The 23178-nt window shown below is 41.4% G+C and overlaps 1 protein-coding gene across 1 annotated transcript in view; it reads right to left on the bottom strand.

The window, feature by feature from the left end:
• LOC121080595 (sorting nexin-18-like) overlaps window positions 1–16775 on the bottom strand; it is a 56290-nt gene extending 39515 nt beyond the window's left edge. The window contains exon 1 of the mRNA XM_040578730.1: window positions 14897–16775. Within this exon, the coding sequence (XP_040434664.1) occupies window positions 14897–16445 (1549 nt within the window). The 5' untranslated portion in view covers window positions 16446–16775. The remainder of the gene's footprint in view (window positions 1–14896) is intronic.
• Window positions 16776–23178: the final 6403 nt, after the last annotated feature.

Here is a 23178-nt window from a genome sequence, read left to right as displayed (position 1 = left end):
ATTCAACAGTTACTCTATATTGTGGATATTGTAAAAGGGTTGGAGCATATAGGCGGAAGGTTTTCCTACGTTTTGGTTCCGGCGGTTTTTCCCTTCTTACTGGGACACATGCCCCTACTTTTTCAGGTATAAACGAGGCCTTACAATCTTATGAAGCCTTCGAACAGATATTTTTAGCAGAACATCGAAATGAACTCATCTTCTGGGTTCGCATTATCAGAAAAAGTTTTGAATATCATATAATACAACATCATTGTAAATGTGAACGATGGCATTATTTTTAGGAATAGGCCTAATGAATATTGCTTTTGCTTCTGCTTTGCATAGTATATTGTTGTTTGTTATTCTTTTGTTACTTTTAGTGCCTTGTCTTTTACAATGTTTCCAAAGCTGTATGGAACGCAGTATTAATGCTGTATTTAAAAAGAAAGGGGGAGGTGTTGGGGCTCTTGCTGTATTGAATGATTATACTGAACTTTGAAGCAAGTTGAAAAATACTGAAGAAATAAGACGAGGGCACGATAAGAACAGTGGAATGAAGAGGGAGGAACAAATTGCGGGTGCTTGCACAAGGCCAGGGCCAGCAAGGACGCTATAAGAGGAGCTGGGAAACAACAGGAAGGAGCCTACGTGCCTGAAAAAGTAGAAACAGAAATCTTGCCAATAAACAATTGTTAACCAATCATATTACTATACGCTTGTAAAGTAGCCAATCATATTATCACACGTTTATAGAGTGCCTTATAAAAGTGTGCCTGGTTTGTACAATAAACGGATCAGATCTTGAACTCCATGAGTATTTGAATCTGACTCCCGCTCGCCCAGAATGCCCGCAGCACAGGTACCCCTCCGAGAAGCCGTAAATCCGGACTGAGGAACAATGAAAATAAAAGTTCCGTTCACGGGCGCTGGTCTGAGAGAATGGAAAGAGATTGCCCGAGAATACCGTAATGATCCGATAAAGACGGCACAAAATTTTAAATTTCTAATAAAACAGCACAATTCTGACTGGAGTGATATACAATTAATATTAGATTGTTTGACTGAAACTGAAAAGCAACTAGTCATAAAACCAGCGGGGGATCTCGCAAAGGCACACTATAATATAAAGGGAGATAATTATAGAGAATGGTTTCTTTTGTTGGACCCGGAATGGGACGCCGCTGAAATGGAAAGATTACAGGCATACCAGGAATGGATATTCAGAGGAATGGAGAAAGCGATTCCTAGAACAATAAATTGGGCAGCGTTATACGAAGTTAGACAGGGTCCCTCTGAAACACCTTCAGAATTCTTAGACAGAATAAGAGATGCGATGCGCCGGCACACGTCTCTGGACCCAAATTCGGAGGTAGGCGCACAGCAACTAATATCCCTCTTTTTGGGACAATCACAGGGGGATATTAGGCGCAAGTTGCAAAAATTGAGACCTCCTGAAAATAGAGACTTGGGAAAATTAGTAGAGGAAGCATGAAGAATATTTAGTAATCGAGAAGAAGGTTACAAGCAGGACCAAAATAAAATATTAGCAGTAGTAAGAGAGAATGAGAATCAGAAATCTAAAGTTAAATCAACGCATGGGCTGACACCCCTGGGTAGGAATCAGCGTGCAATATGCAAAAGGACAGGACACTGGAAAAACGAATGCCCTGAACGCCGACATCAAGAAAACACTAAATTGCGCAATAATCAAGGGAAAACAATAGCTCACATAGAAGAAGAAAACTGACTAGCCGACCCATTAGTAAAAATAAAATTAGAAGAACAGGAGGAGGTGGAATTTTTAATAGACACGGGAGCTACCTATTCGGGTTTGAACCAAGCTTTAATGCCTTTGGGAAATGATTATGTTTCAGTAAAGGGTGCAACTGGCCAAACTGAAAAGGCTTATTTTTGTAAACCTTTAAAATATAAGTTGGGAAAACAGATAGGGATCCATAAATTCCTATATATGCCAAATTCCCCAAAGGCCCTTCTTGGTAGGGACTTATTAGAACAATTAGAGGCAACAATCAAATTTAAAAAAGGGGAAGTTACTCTGGAGGTAAATGGTCATCAATACATACAGGTTATGAGCCTATCTTTGGCCAGTACTCCTATAAAAAGGGAAATTGATACCAGAATTATTGATCAGGTATATCCCGGAGTATGGGCAATTGACATACCGGGACGCGCCAAGAATGCATCACCCGTAATAGTAAAACTAAAGGAAGGGCAAAGTGCGGTAAGAATTAAACAATAGTGACTGAAAAGGGAAGATAGGGAGGGAATTTGTCCAAACATAGAGCGATTCATAGAACTGAAACTACTAAAAGAATGTGAGTCAGAATTTAACACACCTATCCTCCCAGTTAAAAAACCTGATGGGTCTTATAGGATAGTTCAAGACTTAAGGGCCATTAACAAAATAACAGAGGATCTGTATCCTGTAGTAGCTAACCCCTATACCTTACTAACCACCCTGACACCTGACCTAGCTTGGTTCACAGTTTTAGATTTAAAAGATGCCTTCTTTTGCCTCCCTCTCCACGAAGCCAGCCAAAGAATTTTTGCTTTTGAATGGGAAAATCCCAAAAGCGGTCGAAAGACCCAGCTCACATGGACAGTGTTGCCGCAGGGGTTTAAAAATAGCCCCACAATTTTTGGAAACCAATTAGCAAAGGATTTGGAGTTATGGGAACCACCGTCAGGAGAAGGGAAAGTGTTACAATATGTAGACGATCTTCTTATTGCAACCAGAACCGAAGAATCTTGTATTATTTGGACTGTGAGTCTGTTGAACTTTCTGGGACTACAAGGATATCGGGTTTCTAAGAAGGCGGCACAGGTCACATACCTAGGGTATGAGATCAGTGCCGGACAACGGGTCCTAGGGAAGGCCCGAAAAGAAGCCATATGCCAAACCCCCCGACCATGAACTGTAAAGGAACTACAGACATTCCTGGGAATGACAGGATGGTGCCAGCTTTGGATATGTGATTATGGCTTGCTTGTTAAACCATTATATTCCCTGATAGCAGCTAATCAGAAGGATCTTCAGTGGGATGCTGAATCAGACAGAACTTTCTATGAATTGAAGAAAGCCTTGATGTCGGCACCAGCACTAGGACTTCCTGATTTAAGCCATTTTTCCTATTTTCCCATGAGAAACAGGGAATGGCATTAGGAATATTGGCACAAGATTTGGGACCATACAGACGGGCAGTGGCATACTTCTCTAAACAGCTGGATGCCACTGCAAAAGGATGGCCTGGTTGCCTGAGAGCAGTAGCAGCTGTCATCCTAAACATCCAGGAGGCCCGGAAGTTTACCCTGGGCCAGAAAATGACTGTCTTAGTATCCCACACAGTGTCTGCAGTCCTTGAAGCAAAAGGGGGGCATTGGCTCTCCCCACAGAGATTCCTAAAATACCAAGCCATAATGGTAGAACAAGATGATGTTGAGATCGTGACTACAAACATCGTCAATCCGGCCTCATTTCTTAATGGGAATATTGGAAAATCAGTTGATCATAACTGTCTAGAAACAATCAAAGCCACTTATTCTAGTCGGACAGATCTCAAGGATGTTCCTATTAATGGAGCTGAACATTGGTTCACGGATGGGAGCAGCTATATGCTGAACGGAAAGCGACATTCCGAATATGCTGTTACAACCTCTGAAGAAGTGACAGAATCGGGGCTGCTACCAGCTGACACTTCGGCACAAAAGGCTGAAATCATAGCCCTTACTCGAGCTCTGGAGAGAGCTCGGGGAAAACCTATAAATATTTGGACTGAATCTAAATATGCCTTTGGAGTGGTACATGCTCATGGAACAATATGGAAAGAAAGGGACTGTTAAACTCCCAAGGAAAAATCATCAAACATGCGGAAGAAATTTTGAAACTCCTAAATGCGGTCCAGCTTCCTGAAAGGGTGGCAATTATGCACATAAAGGCACACCAGAAAGTGAGCACAGAATTGGAAAAAGTAAACGAACTGGCGGACAGGGTGATATGGAGAAATAGTGTGAAATGGGGACGCTTGACACCGACTGTGATTGTATATGTCTACTCAGGAATGTGGGTATGGTGACTAGTCATGGGTGTGGTGTCTGGTCACATAGGCACACAGCTCTGAGGAGACAACTACAGTTTTTGAGGAGACGCCTGCCCCTCTTCCTCTAACAAAGGGGCTATTTAAAAGAGAATGAGAAAAAGATGAGAGACATTCAAATGCTATCTAGAGGGAGGGAGTGCTAAGTCTCTTTGCTGGAGAAGATTGGATGGTCACAAGGACATGAATCACTTTTCCTTGCTGAAGAAGATCGGATGGTCACAAGAACATGAAATCACCTACAAACCTGCAAGACCACCACATTCCAGGAAACGGACTGATAAGCTAATTAACATACGAAGCGGGGGTTAGGTAACGAAAATGTATAGGCGTTAATTGAATATTCATTTCTTTTATTGTATAAATGTGAGATGGTTCGTCACTTCGGGCATGCACGCTTGTGGAGGAGCGATCCCCCGTGCATCTGCACGCAATAAACATACCTACTTTATAACTTTCGAGTTATAGAGTCTAATTCCACACGTCAAGGGAAGCAAAACAGGTAGCAATAAAAGCAATCAGGATAGAGGGTGCGCTAATACCCGATGGACAAATATCTCTAGAAGGCAAACCAGACTATACAAAAGAAGATCGCAAACTGATTTCTGACCTAGAGGGATCATATAATGAGGAAGGGTGGGCTATAATCTCACATGGGAGAATAGTGATTCCTTCCTACATGGTATGGTCAGTAGTCCGGGAAGAACAGAAAAAGGCACTGGGGGGCAGAAGCTCTATATAAAGATCTCACTAAAAACATGATAGCACAAAATTTGTATACTACTGTTAGACAAGTAACCCAACAATGTGATCTTTGTCTCCAGACTAACCCTAAGATTACTAAGGGGCCAAAGTTGGGAAAAATTGGGAGAGGAAATGTTCCGGGGCAACATTGGCAGATCGATTTCTCAGAACTTCCCAGAAAAGGGGGGTATCGATATTTATGGTACTAACAGACACCTTTTCAGGTTGGCCAGAAGCCTTCCCATGCAGAACTGCTAAAGCCTGGGAAGTGACTAAATACTACTCCAAGAAATAATATCTAGGTTTGGAGTCCCAGCGGTAATGTCCTCGGATAGAGGACCACCTTTTGTGTCCAGAATAGTACAACAGATCAGCCACCATCTAGGAATAGATTGGCAATTACATAACCCATACTGACCACAATCAAGTGGCCAGGTGGAAAAGTTTAGTTACTCAGCCCCAGTAGTGTCTCATCAATTCTTAAGATCCAATTTTACCCTATCACAGATGATAATTCCTACCTCCATAGGACTAAATATAAGTAGTATAAAAGAACTATTAAAACATAGAGATTTACAACATATACTGGAAGAAACCAAAGAAAAGGGACACGAAACTCTTCTTATGATCCATCATGATGTAGAGGGGATCAAGAAAGTTTTGAAAAAGTTAGAACAGGACGGAAAACATAAGTGGTGGGATACTCTCATTGGCTGGTCACCTTCTGCAACAGGAATTCTTAACACTATGATACACCCCATTGTAATCTTATTGATCAGTTTAGGAATTTCCTTAATACTAATCATTATGTTGTATTTTTGGGTTTGGAGACTGTTTAAAAGGGTAACACTTATGTATGATGCTTTATATTGATATGGAGAAATAGTGTGAAATAGGGACAATGGACATTGATAGTGATTGTATATGTCTGCTCAAGGAATGTGGGTATGGTGACTAGTCATGGGTGTGGTGTCTGGTCACATAGCCACACAGCTTTGAACGAAACGCCTACCCTTCTTCCTCTAACAAAGGGGCTATTTATAAAAAGGATGAGAAAAGGATGAGAGACATTCCAATGCTATCTAGAGGGAGGGAGTGCTAAGTCTTCTTGCTGGAGAAGATCAGATGGTCACAAGAACATGAATCACCTACAAACCTGCAAGACCACCACATTCCAGGCAAAGGACTGATAAGCTAATTAACATAGGAAGCAAGAGTAAGCAGGTTTAGGTAACAAATATGTATAGGCGTTAATTGAATATTCATTTGTTTTATTGTATAAATGTGAGATGGTTCATCACTTCGGGCATGCACGCTTGTGGAGGAGCGATCCCCCGTGCATCTGCGCGCAATAAACATACCTACTTTATAACTTTCGAGTTATAGAGTTTAATTCCATACGTCAGTGTAATCATCATAGGTTCTGAACACTAATTTCTCCTGTTTAGGATGTTAAGAAGAGGCACTTTTCTGTCAGAATGATGCTATATACTTAACAGCTTTTGTAAATGCCCTGTTCCTAATTCCAACTTCAAGACAACAACCTAAATCAGAAATGATGCTGTGCATGTCTGATATAAATTGATCTTCAGTAAAACTGGCATATGAGCAGAAATGTCTCCTCTGAATCTGTAGAAGATGAATATAAATCATGGCCAAAATGACTGTAACCATCATTATAGTGACTTCTTCAAAATTTTCGTGAGATTCATGGGATGTGGATGGACAGGAGAAGGCAGGTAAGACTGCATAGAGATATCCATATACCATTATCAAGAGAAGGAAGTATAAATGCAGGTTCCACCTACTCATACATCCTCTACTTTACTGGGGTACTATGAAAGACCTGCTTTTGAACATTGTTCTCTGTAAGGCTGAAGGGAAGCCGAGAGCAAGTAAAATTTAAGGTGTTTTGCTTGTCCATCATCATCTGCTTAGCTCCACTACTGTCCTAAGATGAGCAAATACAACATGCATAGACATTTTACATAAATTCATATGAAAAGAGTGAAGATCCAAATGAAACGCAGATACTGCTCCAGTTTTTCCCTAGTGTCCTTTAAACGCTCTCTCTTAGAAATCTGAATGCTGCAGTATCTCTGTAAGGACAAAAAGAAGTAGACTCCTTGTTGCAGTAAAAAATATGCAAGGTACACCATCATTAATGTAACCAATTAAAACATTATATTCATATATATAAGAAATGCTATATATTATATATGGTTATTTATACACTAATTTTTAAAATGTAAATATTTTAAAATTATTAATATAGTATGTATTATAATACATAGAGAATAATATAGTATTATAAAGGCAGAAGAGAACTGATTGCCTTTTTAGTAGGAAGGGATCTACCTACCCTTCTGAGTTTGGACTTCTATAAAACTGCAAGCAACTTGAAAATGCAGTGTCATTATCATATTTGAGAAAATAGATCTTTATTCAGTATACTGCCAGTTAGCTGGCATAGCTATTCATGCATATAAAGATTCAAAATGGTAAGTCTGAAAAAAATAGAATAGCAAATTGCTTTTTACCACGAGACAAAAATGCAATGTAGCATGAATCTGCTTTTCATATTGTTACGAAAGAATCGCATGTAGGCATAAAGAGGGTAGTTCAGTTCATCATGATTATGGAAGTTGTCCACCTGTGAGGTGTACCTACCTAAAACAAAGGCTGAAACCATCTCTTCTCCCTGCTTTGCTATAAGAACAATCACTGACAAGACTTGAACAGATTGTTTAAATGTATTTATTGTTATCAATTTCATGAGACATCCACTCAAAAATACGCTTTTCACTAGCTGATGTGTTTTTTAAAATTATTTTTAATTTAAATTCTCATGGCCTTCATGAAAGATATAAACAAGATTGTGTAGAAAGCATTTGCCATTTGTTTGCTCTAGTCTGCTGATAAAACTAATGTTTTGGGGGCTAAGCCAAACATGATTTCATTTTTTTCAATTAGAATTTCAAATTCTGTGTTATTTGAACAAGGCAATTTAAAATAAGTAAGGTACCAGCTGGATGAGTATTAACTTGGCATTTTAACTGTTCAAATGAAGTCATGGAAAGATGCTGGAAAGGCTGAAACATGTCCTTGTTTGTTTCAGAGGTGACTTGCAAAATAAAAAAATCGGCCAGCTTGTTTGTTTTTAATAATGTACTTACAAAGACTTGGAAGAGCTCTGAGAACTACTGTCTGTTTTCAGTCTACCAACTCTTGTTTTCCCCATTTAGATAGAAGTTCTTTTAGCAAAACCTGGAGTTCTCTCAGCTGCGAGAACTACCTCACCATCTAGATTCTTCATAAGCTTCAAGCTGAAAAGGTATTACATAGTCTTTGAAATAAAATTACTTCCTCTTTCTACAAAATAATTTTTACTTCTTCAATATCTACACTGTCCTGCTACTCCGTAGCTGTCCACAAGGTTTTCCCAGTAGACAGGGCCTTAATCCCTGTGGTGAGCAAGTACCTGTAAAAGAGCTGACAATGCCTTTGGTCAAATCTATGTGTGTGAGCTGTGATCAAACTTCTCCAGCCTGTTGGGATGAAATGGGCAGTCTGGATAGACTTTCTCGTGTGCAGTAATGCACACAATCTTTCCCATGGGAGGAACAATTATACTCTTCCTCTGCTACCAGCTGTTTTCAAAAAAAATCACTGGGATTTTATTGGCTATGAAACATCTCTCCATCATTGAATTTGTATGATATCAGGCTAACGGGTTCCAAAAGGTAACAGGAAAGGGAAACAAATCATGACTGCATGAATCTTGCTCCTTTAGAAAGGTAAAGTAAGAAGAGATGGGGGAGGGAGAGGAAAAGAGAAAAACCAAACATATTTAAGAAGACCAATTCATCTTTTAGGTAGAGAGGACATATAAGTCAATTTCTCCCCCCCGTTTAATCTTCAAGTAAGGCCATTGCTCAATTTTAGTCTTGCTCATCGTTGTCATCTGTGTAATTTACACACACCAAGGAAGCTATAATTTTATACAATGTCTAGATTCTTTCATGTATTAGCCATCTAAAAGTCTGTTTCCTTCAGGTTACTGGGAGGTAATATTGGGTCATTCAGCAGCAAGCAAACACCACTACATCATTGCTGTAACAGCAATGGGGAAACTGAGAGGGCAAGATATACAACAGTTGTCCTAGAGCAATCCATCCTTTTTCATCAAAGTCCTTGAACAGATGAAATATAGGTACCCATGTCTTTTTACTGTTGTGAAGGTCATCTGGCTAGGATTACATGTCTAGCTCTTAGGAAGTAAAGTTACCTGAGTCGAACCCCATACAAAGTGTATGTATCTGAAGGATGGAGAGAAAAGGAGGGGAAAAAAAAGGTGGATAAAGGAAAAACAGGGACGGAAAAAAAATGTCTGCACAACAAATTTAAGAGGCTAGAAAGCAACAAGCAAGAGATAAGAACACTGATTTTAAATTGTGATATAAAAATTTAGGTGTGAATTCTAACCAGTCTGATTTATTAATGAGCACACATATCCTTCCTCCCTTCCCCCCAAAAAATAATTTGCTGGAAATGTTATAGAGAGCTCCATGGTTCAATGCTGTTTGGGATTTTTCAATGCTTAAAATTTTGATGCATTTCCAGCTCTGGAATGTTTTTTTGCCTATTATTTTGAAAAATATTCTAAAAACACTCCCAGTACATTCTTTACTCCCAGTACATTCTTTAAACATTTCTAGAATAAAGTTTGCTTCAGGTAAATAAGACCATTTGCCTTATTTTTCATAAATGGTTGATCAAGAAGCAAAAGGGTCATTCAGATATTTTTTTAAATAATTCTTTTAAATCTTGGCATGCAGAGGAAATGTAATTGCCACCTACATATCAGAAAACATTTAGGCCACTTTCTCAAATCTGTTTTGCAAAAATCATAACCAAAAGTTTATCAAGCATTAACATCGCAATGTTAAGAGAAATCCGGAAAGCAGAGATGAAACAGCAAGTTAGTATTTCTTACACTTTCAGGAATCACAAGAGGCCCATTATAGTAATTCCTCAAACAAACCTGAATGAAAGAAACCCCAAATACCATAACTTCTCTACTCTCACTAAGCAAATATCAAGACAAGATAGCCAGACCAGCATGAGCTACAGTACTAGCATACACTGTCGCAAATTCTCACATGTGCATAAATTTTCTGAACCAGAACTTGCATGGGCCTGCAGTGAGCATTTATGTTAAAGATTATGTAAGTCAGAAGAACTCATCAATTGAGTGAAGCTCTAGCAATTAATATTTAGGAATTATTTTGCCAAGAATGTCTAGGGAATTTCCACATGTAGACCTTAAAAACACAGAAAAGGTGGCATTATCCATTACAAATGAAGATGGGAGGCTGCTTTTCTTCTCAAAATTAAAGCAACTGAAACTACTATTTCTTGAAAGACATACCAGTTCTGCAAAAGCTATTACAAAAGTGCAGCTTAGTTTTCAAGCCTACTAAACCAGAAGTTTATCCTCAACTGACATGTGGGAGTTCAAATCCTTCCTCCATCTCTTCTGGAGCAGGAACTTCAACTCTTCCTTCCCTCACAGAAAATTCCTTAAACACTGAGTACACATGATGAAGGAGAGGAATCTTTTAAAATCTCCTATTGAAGTTATTGCCATTTCATAAAATACTTACAATATTAATAAGATAATAAGCAGTTTGAACATATGAACATATTCCCACAGTCCATTGGTGTGGGTATGTCTCAAGCTAGCTCGACAGCATCAGTGAGCGAAAACCAACCTTGGGAGACACAGTTATGCTTGTTGGAAGGAAGCCATGGGAGCAAGTAGAGAAACTAAGATACGGAGTTGGAGTTGTCTGCAGAGTATGTGGCCTTGTAGATAAAGGGACTTGCTAAGTTGCTGTGTCTGCAATAGAAAAAAAGAGCTAAGAGTGGAAAATTACTGAGCATAGTTACAAGCTGATACGTCAGCCTGCTGTAAAGCTATAAAAGGCTTGCTTGATTTTAAAAAGTGTCTTTGAGTCTTCAATCCGCTCTCAGAGTCCGTGCATCAATATGCCACACATTGGTTCACGTTTAACAAAAGTGACCAAAATTACAATCCCTTTCTGCATACTTCAGATCATGTATGATGTCCTCAACACAGAATGTAGAAAGACCTGGACCCCAGAGCAATTAAAAGCAGAATGGTTAACACATTTTCCTGCTGATATGCAGAAAAAGCAATAGTGGGGCTTACATGGCTTTGGTTCATAATTCTAGGAGAAAAGATAAAGCCAAAACAGAAAAAAAAATTTAATTCTGGCTCAGAGATTCTCTGGCCTTCTTTTTGCAGAAGAAAAGTTGCAGAAATGATTCAAAAACCCCAGACATGCAGACTTCTCAGTCCATACCAGAAACCACACTTCCAAATCACATTAAACAGCTGTTCAACTATCTGCAGTAGAGCAAAATTGTAACAGGACAAGGCAGTCTAATATTCTATCCATAGATATGGGTATGTTTTGGGCATAGCAACCTGTGGTGAAAATTTATTTAATCGATTACTGCTTATGAAAGTCTTTGTCTTTAATTAGGGATTGCTTAATTTGGACAGGGAGCTCAGGGAGCTCAAGTACAACCTTAATGAGCAGGTGGTGTTTGTCTTGAGCCCCCTGAACAAGCAAGATATGAGCAGGAAGATCCAGACAATATTGTGTGCAGCTGTGTCATGACAGTAACTCTACCACACTCAGGCATCTGGCCAACATCCCTGTGTGAACCTTATGAATCATGAGACAGTGCACACCTGCACTTAGCCTAAACTTAAAAGTTTACATACACTAGGTGTGTAAACTATTTTTGTTTTTCACTGAGTATAAAGGCAGGCAAGCTCCGGGACTGGGCCAGAAGCCTCACCTACGGGTGGAGGCACTGCGTAGGAATTTTCCCTGTTACAGAGAGACTCCTGGCACTGGCTGCAATGGGGCTTCCCAGCCAAAGTGTGGGCCTGGATGATGTTAAAGTGGTAATTGGTGATGTATCTTTTCTTAGTCTCTGTAACGCTTTGCAGTAATGATCTGATGCTTTGCTCCTATTGCTCTTTTATCATAATGTGCATAATAACTAGTACTGTTTCCTTTTATCATATTGCATGCTATTTTTACTTTATTACAGTGTAATATAACAAACTGCATTTATTCTTATATTTGATTTGGAATTCATTTTTGCTTGGTATTCAGTCAATCAGCAAAACACAGCCTTAAATTTTTGGTCCTTCTCAGGTCTAGGATAATATAGAAATGGAATCTAGAAAAGGCTTTGGTTTTTATCCCAAGTGGACAATACATTTGTACTATGTTGAAGAAAAATGGAGTTGTACTCCTAACTTCAGAGTTCATCTTTTTAAAGTCATGGTCATGTAATCAACGTGTCAATGATCCTGCTGTTTCTACCATTTCTAAGGGCACTTTGGGGTTATTTTACTGCACAAAGAAGCTGCACATTGAAAAATAAAACACTGAAAGAAAAACATGTCAGCTCTATTTTTCATATGATCTATTATCACCAACTGATTTTTGTTTGGTCTATACAGACAATAATTCTCAAATACTGACAACTATCCCAGTTAGTAAATTTAAAAGAAAGCTCTTATATTGTAAGAACACTAAACTGTTCGTATTTTCATCTGAAGTTTACAATTTGGAACTGAAAAGTTATACCTTGTTACAAGTAACCCTTAAAAGTAATAAAACAGCAATATACTGGGGGTAAAAACCATCTTCCTCTCAGTTTTCTTCCAGTTTGCCTGTTTTGTAAAGGGAACAACAAACACGTAACCTGGCCAATAACCCTATTCCTATGATAAACATGGACACTCAAGAGACCAATCTCTCAAGCCCATGCCATTTTCTGATGGCAAGTATGTACCAGGGACAATATTGTGATGAAAGCAGTGTTAGCCCAGAGGTGCTAGAGCATTAACACCTGCATGCAGACCAGCTGTACATTTCTCCAGCTAGTTCCAGGGCAGTGTTCTGGCACAAAATCAGCTCTACATGAACCACTCTAGTGGAAACTCATTTAGATGAGCTTTCCCTGGTTCAGCATGGTAAACCTAACCAATAAGTGCAAATTTAAACAGAACTATAAAGGAAACAGACACGCATGTTGAAGGAACTATGGGTTGAGTCAAGCATGTATCTTATCCCCAATCCTCTCCTCAAAGTCAAGTCTCCAAAAATATTACAAAGAACTCCATATATTCTTAAAGCTTGAGGATACAGTATTTAAATAGTATATATCATGTTTTATTCTACCTAATAAAAAATCTTTCCCTTTGTTTTTTTCCAGAAGCTTACCAATATTCCTATTATTAGTTGACAACTCACTTTAAAATCCTTTGCTCCCAAACATGAGGCATTATCAAGGTCATCCTTCTCTCCAAATTTAAAATAAAGTTGTTATCAGAACACAATGCCATAGCAGCTAACAGAACAATTCCTCTAAGGTTAGATTGCACACTTACTTTTCTCTTAAAAATATTATTGATTGTTTAGGTTTCCACTCACAATTTTTAAGATTTGACAAAAGAATGCAAATCTGACTTTGATGCAAGCAATTTTAATGAAAAGCTTACTTTTTAAAATAACAAATTGTGCACTTTGTACCAACTCTGCTTCCTCAGTTTTCCCCAGCAATAATGCATACCTCCCAAAAGCCTGCCTTTTTGATCTGTTGAAAAAAACCTCTTCCAACTCTTTTATTGTAAAACTCAAGGTACTGTTCCAGATGCAAAAGCCCTGGAAATATCACATAAGGGCACAAAAGACTGATTCACCATGGGTGACAATTCAAGCTCTGCCTCTTGGGGTGCAGAACACTACTTATTAATCTCCAAAATAATTTTCAATTAAAAAAAGCTCATGCATTGTTTTCATGCATGTGATGTTTTCTTGGTTTCTTTTACAGCTCTAATCCCCACACATCCCTGATCATATATAACAGCAAAAAGAATGAATAACAGGTTAGTCTTCTCACAGTGGTAAAGATTATATGAATAGTATTAACTTCACAGCTGGGAAATCATCTCCAAATATACAGTGCTACAAACTTCTATTTATCTGAACAAGTGTCACTAGTTATACAGAAGATGAGTTTTTCATTTTTGGAGTTTCTTTCTCTCCGACGGATCCCAAACATACAAACAGCAACCTGAACCCCAGAAGCATGTTTCAGCTAGAAAGATGATGAAAGGATAACAGGTGAGCAACATCTTTTTATGATAATAAGGGCAAAGAATAACAACTCCACCTAAAAACATTGCGGCAGACCATCCTTACAAAGGCACTAAGAGAATTTAATGCATGGCTGAACTAACAAACCCCAGCAGCTTTAAACATCTCATCTGACTGTGACACTGCAAAATGCACACACTACCACGCACACCTCAAACAAGCTGGTCAATTGATATCTCCATCTTCAGATTACTTCATATTTATTATCTACTAGATCAGAGATTTAAGGTACCTAACATACATCAAAGAGTAATAGATGTTTTCATACCGCTTGATCTCCAGAGTTTGTAAACAAGACCATTAATCTTTAATGTATCAGCAGTATAAGCAGATGTGGTTTCTTTCAGAGATACACAGCCAAACACAGTAACCTCTGACCAATAAAATTCCCAACATCATCTAGACCAGGGGTCCTCAAACTACGGCCCACGGGCCGGATACGTCCCCCCCAGGGTTCTCAATCCGGTCCCCGGTATTTACAGAACCCCCCCGCCGGGGGTTGGGAGGGGAAACCAAGCAGCCGCAGATGACTGCCTGCCACTTCATCCGCGCGTCGGCCCCCCATTTAAAAAGTTTGAGGACCTCTGACTAGACCTTTGGCACAGAAATAAAATTGTCACTAATGAGTTTTTTGTATTTTTAGCAACACTGAGTAAACACTGAAAAATTTAACCCAAGGCCAGCAAGCCATATGCAGAGCAAATTTAGCCCTTTGTCTCTATATCTGTGCGTATACCACTGATACATAAAACTTCAGTTTTGGAAAACGTGTAAGGGTGTTACCTTTCTGGATGTGGATGATGTCTGGAAAGTTGGCCAAATGCCCCTGATACAGCGCTAACAAATCCATCACAGCATCTAGGTCCTGCCGGGGCTGATCTGCAAAGAGGGCCCCGATGGCATCATAGGCTTCTGCAGTGAAGGCTATGGCTTGGTTGAGGCCATCTGAAAAGGCCTGTTGGTCCAGCTCAAATGCCTGACTGAGGCACTTAAAAGAGTGCCCCATCTTCTGGTATTCCTTCTTGAAACCAGTGACTTGCTTGCGGGCAAACTCGTTGGCCGTGTGATTAAGCTGCAGGGTGCTCTCGTCCATCTTCTTCGTGAAGGCTTTGAAGCCATCCACCTGACTTTCTACCTCCTGCAAGTCCAGGCTGGCCCCAAGGCCCGTGGGGACACTAATGGTCAAGAAAAAGTTGGCACCCACCATCTCATCTTTCTCAGCCCTGCGCTTGCCTTGTTTCCAGGCCTTCTCATCTGTGCTGGGACAGGTGAGGAAGTGCTGGAAGGCATCACACTGAGCCAGCACAGGGTGGCTGCACATGTGGTCCATCCACCAGGCCAGGCCTTTGCGACGTTTGGAAATGAAGTCCTCCTCAAAGCGACCAGCGGCCTGCTTCTCCGGCAAGTGGGGCACAGAGATGACAGGGAACTTCTCAGCCAAGCGCCCGTAGAGCCAGTCAAAGTGCTTGTAGCGGCGGTGTACCTGTTGCCCAGTGTGGCTGGGCACTAGCTTGTAGGCAATGTAGCTCTTCATACCCTTGAACTTGGTCTGCTTGGTGGGGTCCTCAATGGAGCAGTGGAAGGGGTAGGGGTTCTCCTGCCACTCAGGGCCCTGGGGGCCAAACACCACACACAGCTTGTCCCCATCCTTCACGAAGCCTGATGCCTCACCCAGCACGAAAGCCTCCCCACCGGACTTGACAAAACTGGAGAAGCGGTTGAGGTTGCGGCTGACCGTGGCCGAGCTCTTGGCGCTGCTGCCAGGCGAGTGTGGGTGGCCTGCTAGGTAGCCACCGCGGGAGCTCAGGGACAGCTCAGACTGCGTGGACAGGCGGTAGTGGCCAGAGGTCTGACTGCCTGTCTCCTTGTAGTCTGGGTGGGAGCTCCGCAAGGTGCCCAGCTCATCAGCCATCGTGGAGCTTTCATCCCAGTCGTCGTCGCTGCCCTGGCTGGGGTGGTAGGACCCGCCGTAGGGCGTGGGCGGAAAGGGGTACCCGTCGTCGTCGGGGGGCAGCGAGAAGGGCCCGGGCACTGCCTCCGGCGGGGGCTGCGGTGTCGCCGGCTTGAAGGCGGCGTGGGGCAGCAGCGGATCGAAGCTGTCTGCAGGGAGGTTGACGTAGCGGGCAGGCGGCGGCGGCTCGGCGGCGTGGGCGCGGATTACCTGCACGTAGGAAGCCGGGAAGAGGCCGCGGTCGCCGCGGCTGTTGACACCCTCCAGCCAACCTTCGATGTCCTGCTCGCTGCAGAGGCTCAGCACCTCGTGCTCCCGCAGCGAGATCTCCCCCGGGTTCTCCGACCTGAAGTCATACAGCGCCCGGGCCCGCAGCGCCATAGCCCCACCGCCCAACCGCCCCCCGGGAGCTCCCCGCCGCCGCGGTGCCGCCACCCCTCACCGCACTGCGCCGGCGGGGTTGCGGCAGAAGAGCGCTGCGGCTTGCCCTTTGCCTCCGCGTCCCGCCGGCGGGGACGCTGCGCCAGCTGGCTCACCCGGCTCCGTTGTGCTACTAGCGCGGCCGGTTCCGAGTCCTGGCTTCAACCCGCCAGGCGAGGCAGGGCGCGGGGGCCGGGCCGGCGACCGTCCCACATTACCAGTTTCGCTAATCCCGAGCCGAAAAGCAAGACGGAAGAGCCAAACGCAGAGCGGCCACCCCCACGGATAGACCTGGCCCGCCCCTTCCCTGCCCGCCCTCTGACGTGCGACCGGCCGTAGGGTGGGCGCCAAATCCTGGCTGTTCTCACTCTCCCCTCCGCGGTCTCTGCCCTCATCCGAGAAAAGCACCTCGGCCTCGCGGACAGAACAATAACACGGTTATAATCTGGTAGCGTTTCTAAACTGCCGTGTTTTGAGTGTTTTATACCAATTTTTACAGGTTATAATACTTGTAAATTCAGCCTCTTTAAATCTGTTGATTACATTTTCATAAATCTACACATTTCCCTGACTCAAACTTATGATGATTACTTCTGACCCCCCTCAAAGATGTTTCAGCACTTCTCCAGGTTTGATAAAGAAGCTTGTACATCTTCTGAGATGCTTTGTTTTCTTTTCAGGGTTTCCATGTTGTGAGAAGGAAGAATTTATGCCATCTTGTTCTTGAACTTTTCTGCAGTAGGTGTTATTACACAGATGCTATGGGAAAGTTACACTGTTTCTGGTAGTCCTCCTCCAGCTGATTCTTACAAAAAAGCAAGAAAAGTAAGGTTATATAGTGGAATGAAGCTGGGCTAATTAGCATTGATAATATAAAACTGTGGGTTGGCTTCAGGGGCAGTGGGTAGGCTGATTTAGATAATGGGCAGGTGTGGCTGGTTAAGAGCCAATGGAGAGGCAGAGCAGCCAAGGAAAAGAGGGAGGAAGAAGCAGAGAGAAGGGAGAGAAAATGTGTCCTGGATGAGGTGAGGAGGCAGCAGAGGGACTATATGCAGAATGTGCTGGTATGAGATGGTAAAAGACTTTCTTGTAGCATGATAGTTTGGAGAGTGCTGTGACCAGGTTAGAATTAGGAAAGTATGTGTTTTAGTTGTAGATAATGTGTATTTTTATTTCTCTTGAAAAATGTGTTTGTGCTGCTTATGTTGGCTTTCTGTAGAACAGCCTTAATCCCATTCCTGTGCTTTTTTTTTTATCCTGCCCTGATCATTTGCCCTTATAGCTCCTGTGGCACCTGGTCCTGTGTTGTCTGATCACATAGATCCCATCCCATTAATGATGAGCTGTCTTTGGAACCTTGGATACAAGCTTCTCTCAAGACTTCTACCTGTTAAAGAACAATTTAAACTAAAGTTTGTATGGCATGCACTAGCTACAAACTTTTTCCTGTCTCTTTCCTGGGTGTAAATGCTGCCTTCATTGTGTTGTGGTGAGCTTTCTTGCCCCTGCTAGGAAAGGAGTTATGTGGAGGAGATTGTTTCTGTTTGGCCCCCCAGTTCTTCATGTTTTCCCATCAACATCCTACCATATACACGGTTATTGTTTATTTCCCTTGCATAGTTCAAAGTGTATGTTACTTCTCAAAGGTCTTTGTGTCAAATAATTTGTCTTCATTTGGGGGCAATTCACTGGAATCCTACAAGATCCACTGCTTGCTTTTATTGCTGGTTTTAGTGTTCAATACCTGGGTTTTGGTTTTGTTCACTTCTTTCTTCTGACCTTCATTTTTCCAATGTTAGTGCATATATTATCACAGTGCTTTTCTATTACTGTTGCTTGGACTGTGTACTTAACGTTTTTTTGAATATATCAGCTCACCCCAGTCTAGCATGTTAGCCCTGAATTCCTTCACTGTTTAACTCTGGTAGTCTGCTTTAATTAGCTGATACCAATAGTGCCCAAAGAACCACATAGCTCACCACACAACCAGCTCCTTGGTGGCCAGCCCAGTTGAACACAGTCATGTTGCATCATCTGTGCTATTGTCTCCAAACACTAAGTTTGCAGCAGCAAGTTTATGGAGAGCAATACTGGATATCCCCATCAGTGATAAAGCAAGAAACATCAGTCTCCTCCAGAGAGCTAGCAGCTGCTCAGGATGGCAGAGCTGAAGACCTTGAATGCAAACAATATTGTATCAAGGCTTCTGGGTTTACCTGACAGCTCCTTTGGTACTAGTGGAAGCACCCTGACCTGGCCTGGTTACGATTAACCCCCCAGTGGGCTCTAAAGTGCTCTTCAAGCCCTTCATTAGCATTTATCAGCATCCATAGAAATGCCACAGCTCTTATTCTGTCAAGGCTAGTGGTCGTCAGCTTGCTGCTGCTGCAGCCAGTTGCACCATCAGTGTATCATTGTTATTGATTTCTTAATAAGTTAAGATTGATTGACTTTATTTGATTTTATAAAATTGAAAAATAGAAGGATAAGAAATATTTTTAATGAAACTTATAGTTGCACAGTAAAAGCTGCTATGAGATCTTCTGTACATCCTGTACTAAGGCTAGAAGAAGGGGCTAGAACCATTGTTAAAACTTAGGTAATAACTTGAGGGTTTGAAAGGTTTCTTTGTATTTGACCAGTCTTCTGTATGTAGAAGTGTATTGAAATGTCAGAATATGAGATTAATGGAAACCGCAGAGAGTCAACTGGAACAGCTTGTAGTTACCTGCCAAGAAACCGTGAACTTTAGTAAAAGGTAATTCAGGCAGGGGGCGATCGCGACCACCGACTCATGTACCACCTACCCAAATCGTACCCCAGACCCATTTCTAGACTCTTCTAAGCTCTACTGCACAGAATCGGATATAGGAGGAGAATATGTTAATGATTTACGGGAAATATCATGGTTATGCATGAATACTTAATGAATATGTATGAATAAGTTTTATATATGGAGTCTGATTTTGAGAACTGGCATGCATTGATTGTGAGAGGACTCGCTCACGCACCTGGCTGCTAATAAAGAAGTGTCTGCTTATCTATATCAAATTGGTGTCGATAAATTCTTCATTCTGAGATTTCGGTAGCACTATCAGTGTCTGCCTTCAATGCAAATGGGGTTCTCTTTTGCCAGAATGCAGGGATTCCTGTGGTACCTGATCCAGCATGCTGCCTTCCACCCATGTGGCCAACTTAGAGTAAGGACTAAAACACCAACAGGAGGTAGATGTGGATCAATTTAACCTGTCTTAGATTTCATCCCAAATTCTGACTACTGCAAATCAAGATAAATGATCAGGGTTTTGTTAGGAGTCACGTTGGAAGGAATACATTAATCGTGATTTGATCGGGGCAGTCCTGCACACTCACATGAATCACAGGTTAAAATACAGGAAAATTAGTTCCTGATCTGCCTTTTCTGTACCATTTATTGTTTCACATATATTTTACTGTATCTGGTTCAACACCTTTTCCAAACTTTTCAGTGCCTATTTGTCTTACTTTTCAACACCCTTGATCATTATTGTTGTTTTCTCTGAAATAGTCTTTTTCACATGAGGTGATCAGTACTAGAAATTGAGTAGTGTATGCTGTACCACTTATCTAAAGGATGACGCACCTATGTTTAGTTAGAAGTCAGGAAATGTACAAGGACCCTTATTGCCACATGACGGATGTACAGACTGTTAAGTCCTTGAGTTGGTTATCTTTAGAAGGGACATTTTGTCTTAGATTCCTGTCGTACATGCAATGTGGCAAAGATGAAGACTTTAAACATGGCCACTAAGGAATAGAGTCTGTGCAGAGACAACTCCTCAAGGACATTGTGCAGGCACAAGATATGTAAATGGATTCTCAGAATTGTAATGAATATGTAAACAATTTCTTGGAAAACTAATGAATAGGTATGAGTAGCCTGTATAAAGGGGGGACTGAAAAGTCCCCTCGGTGTGCATGACTTTGGTGGAGCGATCCCCCATGCACCCAGCGCTGCCGAATAAAGATAACCTCCGCTTGCCTGCATATTGCTGACTGATTATTCAAATCAATTTGACGACCCAGATGGGACCTCCTCCGCTCAGCTGTGGGACCCATTGAAAGCGGGGACTCCCTAGAGTACCCTCGAGGATTTTCCCAAAGGGGCTCCTCATCTCATCTGGATCACCGCAGGAGCAGACAAGGACTCCATCTTACAGAGCAAAGGTACTATCTTTATTCAAATATTATATTAATTGTAAATATTATATTAATATTATATTTTAAATGGTACTGTTTTGGATTCTGCTCTGGGACCGGTCCATCTGTAAAGCTGTCCGTAAGGCGTAAGATCATTGTATGCTTATGCAGGATGGCATATACCGGGTAGCTAGCACCACAGGTATACATCTGATTCTGTTTTGGTACCTGTTCTGATATTAAGGGAATATCGGAACTCTGATTCTGTTTTGGTCAGGAGACTTAAAAAAAAAACAAAAAAAAAACCCAAAAAAAACAAACACAACCAAAAAACCCACCTGTTTGATTATTTGAAGTCAATCTGTATATACAGGATTAATAATTATAAGGTAATTAATAATAATTGTTATACTCATTTATGCTGGAAATGTGAGAACATTTCTGTATTAAGTATATTATGAATGTTGGTATGTGGTTATTGCCTTGAACATCCGCGGAGTGAATGTGAACCTCTATATGTTTTAAAGTGTATATGGTGTAAAGAATTATTGTATGTATGGTGGGGACAAGAAATTGGATGCCCTAACTGTAAGGTTTGGACGCCTTGGGATAAGAGAGAGAGAGCGCTCTAAGTGAAATTAGAGTGGTCTGTGGCTGGGATAGCGATTGAGATAACATGGGGGGAAAACAAAGTGGTGGAATTGACGTGCGGAATTAGACTCTATAACTCGAAAGTTATAAAGTAGGTATGTTTATTGCGCGCAGATGCACGGGGGATCGCTCCTCCACAAGCGTGCATGCCCGAAGTGACGAACCATCCCACATTTATACAATGAAACAAATGAATATTCAATTAATGCCTATACATATTCGTTACCTAAACCCCGCTTCGTATGTTAATTAGCTTGTCAGTCCGTTTCCTGGAATGTGGTGGTCTTGCAGGTTTGTAGGTGATTCATGTTCTTGTGACCATCTGATCTTCTTCAGCAAGGAGACTTAGCACTCCCTCCCTCTAGATAGCATTTGAATGTCTCTCATCTTTTCTCATTCTCTTTTAAATAGCCCCTTTGTTAGAGAAAGAAGGGCAGGCGTCTCCCCGTCTCCCCTTTGTTAGAGGAAGAGGGGCAGAGGGGCAGGCGTCTCCTCAAAAACTGTAGTTGTCTCCTAAGAGCTGTGTGCCTATGTGACCAGACACCGCACCCATGACCAGTCACCATACCCACATTCCTTGAGCAGACATATACAATCACAATCGATGTCCATTGTCCCCATTTCACACTATTTCTCCATATCAATCCCCCCTTTTCTATCAAACTAAGTAAATTCTTTTACTTAAGCAGTCTTCCCGAATGATTTAAAGCATCATACATAAGTGTCCCCTTTTAAATATTCTCCAAACCCACAAATATAACATAATGGTTAATATTAAGGAAATTCCTAAACTGATCAATAAGATCACAATGGGGTGTACCATAGCGTTAAGAATTCCTGTTACAGAAGGTGACCAGCCAAAGAGAGTATCCCACCAATTATGGTTTCCATCCTGTTCTACCTTTTTTAAAACTTTCTTGATCCCCTCTACATCATGATGGATCATAAGAAGAGTTTCGTGTCCCTTTTCTTTGGTTTCTTCCAGTATATGTTGTAAATCTCTATGTTTTAATAGTTCTTTTATACTACTTATATTTAGTCCTATGGAGGTAGGAATTATCATCTGTGATAGGGTAAAATTGGATCTTAAGAATTGATGAGACACTACTGGGGCTGAGTAACTAAACTTTTCCACCTGGCCACTTGATTGTGGTCAGTATGGGTTATGTAATTGCCAATCTATTCCTAGATGGTGGCTGATCTGTTGCACTATTCTGGACACAAAATGTGGTCCTCTATCCGAGGACATTACTGCTGGGACTCCAAACCTAGGTATTATCTCTTGGAGTAGTATTCTGGTCACTTCCCGGGCTTTAGCAGTTCTGCACAGGAAGGCTTCTGGCCAACCTGAAAAGGTATCTGTTAGTACCAATATCGATATCCCCCTTTTCAAGGAAGTTCCGAGAAATTGGATCTGCCAATGTTGCCCTGGAACGTTTCCTCTACTAATGTTCCCTAGTTTTATTTTATTTGCTTTATTGGGATTATTGCGTAAACACATTTCACATTGCTGAGTCACCTGTTTTATTACAGTATACAAGTTTTGCCCTATCAATTTCTGATTTAGACTTTTATATAAAGCATCAGCTCCCCAATGCGTCTTATTATTAATAGGTCTGTGGTCCATATTAAATTAGATGGTACCACTATTTGACCATCCCTTAAATAAGTCCACTTACTTAATTTTATTTTATCATTCATGTCCTGAATTCTCTTTAAGTTTTCTTTAGAATAGTTTGGCTCCTGATCTGTACTTACAGTTTGGATTTTATCATCTGCTATTAAGGATAATTCCTCCTTTCCTACCTCCTCTGTTACTCGTCTGGCCTCATGGTCGGCCAGGCGGTTTCCAATTTCCAAATCA

The sequence above is a fragment of the Falco naumanni genome, chromosome W, assembly GCF_017639655.2.
Source record: "Falco naumanni isolate bFalNau1 chromosome W, bFalNau1.pat, whole genome shotgun sequence".
NCBI classification, from domain to species: Eukaryota; Metazoa; Chordata; class Aves; order Falconiformes; family Falconidae; genus Falco; species Falco naumanni.
The sequence above is the reverse complement of the archived record's forward strand: the minus strand, read 5'-3'. Positions and strand labels throughout refer to the sequence as shown.